Source organism: Hippoglossus stenolepis, chromosome 17, assembly GCF_022539355.2.
Source record: "Hippoglossus stenolepis isolate QCI-W04-F060 chromosome 17, HSTE1.2, whole genome shotgun sequence".
NCBI lineage: Eukaryota > Metazoa > Chordata > Actinopteri > Pleuronectiformes > Pleuronectidae > Hippoglossus > Hippoglossus stenolepis.
Genome location: NC_061499.1, coordinates 15203807 through 15210036, shown reverse-complemented (window position 1 = coordinate 15210036; position 6230 = coordinate 15203807). Strand labels below are relative to the sequence as shown.

The 6230-nt window shown below is 41.7% G+C and overlaps 1 protein-coding gene across 1 annotated transcript; it reads right to left on the bottom strand.

Annotated features, from left to right (window-relative positions):
- Window positions 1–1253: 1253 nt before the first annotated feature.
- LOC118124355 lies at window positions 1254–5482 on the bottom strand. Its single transcript, XM_035182028.2, has 7 exons — window positions 5363–5482; window positions 5099–5121; window positions 4125–4316; window positions 3658–3854; window positions 3535–3539; window positions 2857–2980; window positions 1254–1298 (listed from the first exon to the last, which is right to left on the bottom strand). The coding sequence occupies exons 1-7, from the start codon at window positions 5401–5403 to the stop codon at window positions 1254–1256; spliced, it is 627 nt and encodes a 208-aa protein (XP_035037919.2). The 5' UTR covers window positions 5404–5482.
- Window positions 5483–6230: the final 748 nt, after the last annotated feature.

Genomic DNA, 6230 nt, shown 5'->3' with positions numbered 1-6230 from the left:
ATTTGAAACCAACAGAGCAACTCACTGTGGTGCATCATGGGATAGTCATTTGAATTTCTGATGGCTTTGGCACCCCGGGGCAGCTTGAGCAGCAGGGATAGTCATCTGCAGAAAACAGCAGCAAGGCAGCAAATTTGAAGGTTGCGGTGCTGAGGGTCAAGGGTGTGTGGATGTTGGGGTGTAATAATATAATAATAATCTATTTATACAGCACTATTCAAAACCTATGTTACAAAGTGCTTTACAAATGTAGTAGTGGGGGGTGAGAATGGGAGGGGTAAGAAACAGAGCGTGGAAAGGTGGTGTGTGTGTGTGTGTGTGTGTGTGTGTGTGTGTGTGTGTGTGTGTGTGTGTGTGTGTGTGTGTGTGTGTGTGTGTGTGTGTGTGTGTGTGTGTGTGTGTGTGTGTGGGTGCGTGCTGCTGAGATCTCTGCCCTCAGACCCCTCAGTCTCAGAGTGGGTGATTAGCCTGGGCACGTGTAGCGGCTGGTGACGCCGCTCCAAATGTATCTTACCCATAGATACAGGCACACAGAAGCAGCATCCCATTATTTAGGCAGCAATTTTAAATAAATGAGCTGTTAGGAAATTAGCCATTTCCTAACATCAGGGGAAAAAAGATTTTTTCTTTTTTTCACATTTAAAAAATCTGAAGGCTTTTGTGTGTTTAAATGCCCTCTGTTGAGTTCATTGTTTGTTTTTAATGTAGTACACCATGGCTCAAGGTGAGGCTAGGATTTGTATTAAAGTTGCTCCATTCAGAGGATGTTAATGAAGAATATTTTCATGTTCATGTGCCGTTGGGAAGGTCTGACAAACTATTCAACTGCTAAGTTCCATCACATTTTTGTGCTGTCAATTAAATCAGAAGAACAAATGAACACAGGTGGTTGGCAGTATAATGAGTTAATAGTAGGGGTGTAACACAAATCACGGTTCGGTACGTACCTCGGTGTTGAGGTCACGGTTTGGTACGTTTCGGTACAGTAGAAACAAGGAACAGAAAAAATTAAACAGATTTTTTATTTATTTTTATTCTACCCTGGTTAACTGAACAGACTATGGCTGTGTCTTTCTTACCTAAGGAAACAAAATAAACATTCTCTCAAATAAATAAATACATACAAATAGTAAAATATATATCCAGTAAGGTGCAGCATGTAGAAAGTGCTGTTGTATTTAAACAGCACCGTTATTGTAATTTATCATTATTAAATATATGTAATTTCTTTTTTTAACAATCAAAATAATTAACTACCCCCACATCGTTCGCAGGGAGGGTTTGATGCCCTGCTGGAACTAACAATGGGTCACACTATGGTCAGAGGTTTATAAAGGGCTGGTGTGACTTGCTGGCTGAAATGTGGACGAGAGGGAACTTCATAACAGGGCTCGATTAACTTCAGTGTGTGTTTGAACCCTGCGTTGTCAACAGAGAACGGTCTGTCCGCTGTTATAAAAACACCATGACGCTCGTTATTGCTTTGACATGGTCTGAATGCTTTAATGCCACGGGGAGCCGGGTTTTTCCTTGTCCTACTAGGGTCTTCACACTCCTGCTTGTCTGCGGTCGCTATGACCATAAGCCTACAGCACATTCGGTCCTTCACTAAAGTTTTCCCTCGGAATATGAGACCCTTACACACGCAAATAAGTTCTGTGCGCACCGAACCGAAAGGCCCGTACCAGAAATTTTCGGTTCAGATACATAAACCTCTACACCCCTAAATAATAGACAAAAAAAAATCAGTATTATTACATACAGATATAAAGTTTTGTTTTCAGGGCACATCTTTCTTCACTTGAATGAATTAAGCACGACTTCAGTCCTGCCGGGTTCTGTGGTCAGAAACTTTCTGGTGTTGGCGCTGCCGCTTCTCTTCACAGTGCAGAGAGTCTGCCGGAGATGAGCTGGACCTTAAAGTCAAATTTGTAAAGTCGCATCAACAAAATTGAAACAGACGAAACAGAAAAGTTTCACGAGACTTTTATTGATTCATTTTCAAATGGAAAACAACGTTTACAGAGACAAGCGGCACAAACATGACGATTATAAATGTGATCTTAATATTTTAAGCAGCATAAAGCAGCAACAATCAGTATTTTAAATAAAAGTGAGTCTTCATTGGAAACCTCATCGGATCGGAGCACGTGTGATTCTAGTCGACACAACTTTGAACATGACAGAAAACCTATTTCTCAAAAGCACAAATAACTGCTGACACCAATTTACTCTTTAATCCGCATGAACCAATTTGCTTTTTCAAGTCCAATCTTAAAATCTGCGTTAAAACTATATGACCATTATACATTGAGATAACTTTTACATTGATTTAGATATAGTGTGTTAGTTTGCTTCTCCCTCGCTCATTGTCTGTCGTCCTTGATTTGAAGCTCATATTGTTTTAAGACAATAGTTTCAACCTTGTCAAGCTGCTCACTTTTCAACTTGCAATAACTTTCCCCTGTACATGATACAGATGAGGGCCACTTCAGGCATTAATGCGGCTCTTCTGGACAAAGCCGATGTGAGCCTGAAGTTTCCCACTTTTGGTTGACATGTGGTATTGCTAAGTCTTCCTTGTGGCCCAGATCTGGCAAACTGGAGTTGTCTTCATTCCACTTCAATGCATTTTCTTCATTTTTCTCTCCTGAATGAAAAACTATGTCATAACATTTCTCATGACAATCTTCAGCCCCGGAACCTTCACAATTACACATACATGACACTTTAGATTTCTCACTTTAGGAATAATTAATTGTGATAATGAGATTCAAAGAGATTTTAGATTCCTTATTTTGATTTTGTGTTGTCATGCGTGTTCACTGTTTGTTTAGTATCACTAAGACAGAGTACAGGGAAGGGGGGGGGCGGGGAGAGAGGAGTGGGTGAAAGGGGGTGGGGTAGGGGGCGCGGAGGGGGTGGGGGAGGTACGTGGCAATGTTTACTGTCGATGACCGTGGTGGTGGACGACCCGGCGCTGAGGAGGGAAGCATGAGAGACCGTGGTCAGATACAGATATCATCTTGATCGCCCCCTGGTGGCTGGTTGCAGTATAGGTCATACACTCTGCCTCCTCCATGTTGGTGGATGGGACATGGACCAAAAAAAAAAAGTACGCATTGAATAAACTTTCTCAAATGTGGTTTCTGTCATTTTCGGTCGTTTGTATCACACTGATGTTTGTTCAAGTGCAATTATTTTTTCCAGATATTTCAGTTTTAAATATTTGATGCTATTAAAACATGGAGAAACATCACAATTGACAGCTGAGACTGACTCTGAGCGGAGACGCGTCCTCCATCTTTATTCAAAGTCTATGAGTCGTACCCAGATGCCAGTTTATTAGGTTCATCTAATATCAGATCAATAGTATTAGTATTAATACTGGAGGTGGGAATAGAGCAGATATACTGAGATTATTTCGATGATGTCATGACTTTGGCCAGAAATGAACAAGTGGACTTGTTAAACTGAAGAAAACAACCGTCTCCCTCCCTTTGAGTTTGCAAAGAAATCTGAAGTCACACTTACCCCTGCTGATGGACCAGGAGTTCAACAATAAAGAAAACGAGAAAAAAACATGAGTGATGATAATCAAACGGCATCGTGATCTTTAAACAGTAACAGTAATATGTCGGTAAATCCAGTCGTCACCTGGGGAAATCCAAGAAACTTCCGGATCTCAAACTGCACGATATCGTTGCAGTCAGACTTCAGCAGTCTCTGCTCATAGAACAGACAGTTCACTTTGAGGTGGACGCGCGGGTCGTCCGTCAGCCTCCTGCTGTCAGGTACGACGTGGTTACACTCAAAGGTGTGATACATCACCACCAGGATCGTCGGTTTATTTTCTGTAAGAACAGAGAAAAACACAACAAGCAACTGAGTCGGACACAAGTGGAAAGTAACGAGATCCGTTTGGTTTCTGTGGCTCTTTTTATTCACCTTTTCCTGTATTTTCAATCCAAGCTATAACTACTTCTTTAAGTTGATATGGCAACGATCACACACATCTAGCAGATAGACCAACATTAGCATCGTTTCTGGGCTCCTAATGAACCTCAGTGTTGTATTTACTCTCCTGTTTGCTCTGTTTTGGTCTCCACCCACTCATTTCTCACCAGGAATGTGTCTGAGGGACAAACCCACGTCGGTTCCAACTTGTGAAGTGATTGGACAGAAGAGCAGACAGTAGTCACATTCTTCAGGAGCAGTGACCTCAGTGTGTCCGTTGTTTTTAATCATCTTTACAAAGTCTGCATGAGTGTTGTTCGTGTTTCCAGTCAGGACCAGAAAGAACTTACTCCAGGACTCTGAAGGCAAAACAGAGGAGAACATGATCATTAATCTGCATCAGGATTTTGTGCAACAACACATCCTGAGCGATCTCATGTGTGTGTTCTTACACTGAACCGCATCGAAATTCGTTAAATTAGCAACTGACTAAATTTTAAATCTACTAAGAAAGAGGTGTGTCCTGTTAATCAAGAGTAACAACAAATATTCGGCATTTGTTTGAAATCAGTGGGTCACATGACATGAAAGTTAATTAACGTTTTTGTAATTATTACATTATATTATGATTATATCAAATTATACTCATATAAAATAGAGGACATGTTAGAATCTGAAAAAAAAGAGGAGTGACCTGTTTGTGATGGCAGCAATAATATCTGACTTGATTTAGAGTCGGTTTCCCATATGACACTTTTATTATTATTTATTCTATTTTAAATATGTATTTCTCGTTTAATATATCAGAAACACTGAACTCTATTGAATGAGGTGTGTCATGTTGTGGAGTCAGAGGGTGAAAGGACAGAAAACAGTGACGTTATCTTATCTCAGACCACTTCCCTCATTAGTTACTTTATATTCCTACAATAAGAACTAGACATTGAAATGAAGGATTATTCAAAGACATTCTAGTTTCTAGCAAAGAATAAGATCAAATAAAATAGTCATTAGTCCCACAGTGACAATGGAGAAATTCCCTTTCACTTTTGATTCTCCACAAACTCAAATACTCAAATGGTTGATAAACGGTAGAAACATATGTTGTCACACTATAAACACATTGAACGTGTTTTCTCACCTGGATATATCTGCGGCATGTCTCTGAAACAAAAACACACAGAGAGAAACTTTCAGTCGACACAACTTAACAAAGCTGCATAAAGGTCAAATAAAATCATTTCCGGTTTTAAACATCAGAAGCTGCTCAGCTCGAGCTTTCCTCCGGGACACAGAGTGGTAAATACCTGACGGGTTGATAATCTGTACTGTGTCGATGCATTGCAGAGGTTCAGCAGCTCACAGCCTCTTATTTCAACCACCTTAATGTAAGAAGCCTACTTACGAAATGGAATGATAATCTCTGGATGTGGACGCGTCTGACATGTCTGCCCCACAATCTGCTGCAGAATCAAGAAAACTCCCTCCAGTCACTGAAAATGCCCTGATGCACTTTCACTTTCACTGTCTACCACAGAGCACAGTGGGGGCGTAGACTTTTAAAGGGGACATAGCATGCCCATTTTACCACAAGTTGATATGGTTCCTTGGGGTCTTAATGAAATGTCTGTAACATACTTTGGTCAAAATACCACAAGGATCATTTAAAACAGCACCCTTTTTACCCTGTATAAAACAGCCCTCCACAGTGACCTGTTTTGGGTGCCTGTTCCTTTAAATGCTAATGAGCCAGCTCCCCCCTCTCCCCCCATGATTTTAAATGATATAAATTATCAAATATGCATCCCATACTTTGTATTCCCCTTCTGTTGTCCTGGAGTTTTAATTTTCCCAATCAGATAATTAAATGTCCCCCTCTGCCCATCCACTACAAGCACACAAGCAGACAGACAGAGAGAAAGAGAGGTGGGGGGGGGCTATGAAGACCATCATTTACCCCCGAACCCCGACATTCAACGGGTACAACAACAAGCGGAGAAAGCAGAATCGCGGGCTGACCTTATATATACAGTCTATGGGGCTGACCAGGCGGAGAAATGCTCGTCCCTGTGAACAGCCAGGCGGCTGCGCGCTTGAGAACGGCGCTGCGCTGCCTCGCAGCGGCGCTTCCGCGTCCGGTGTAAACCCGGCGTAACGAGTGGGGGGGCTCTGTGTGTTTGTGCCGGTGTTACAGTTGTGCTGAATACTGCGGAAGTCTTCCACACTGCTGGCTGTGTGGCGTTGACACAAATTCCAGCTCGCGCATGGGAGAG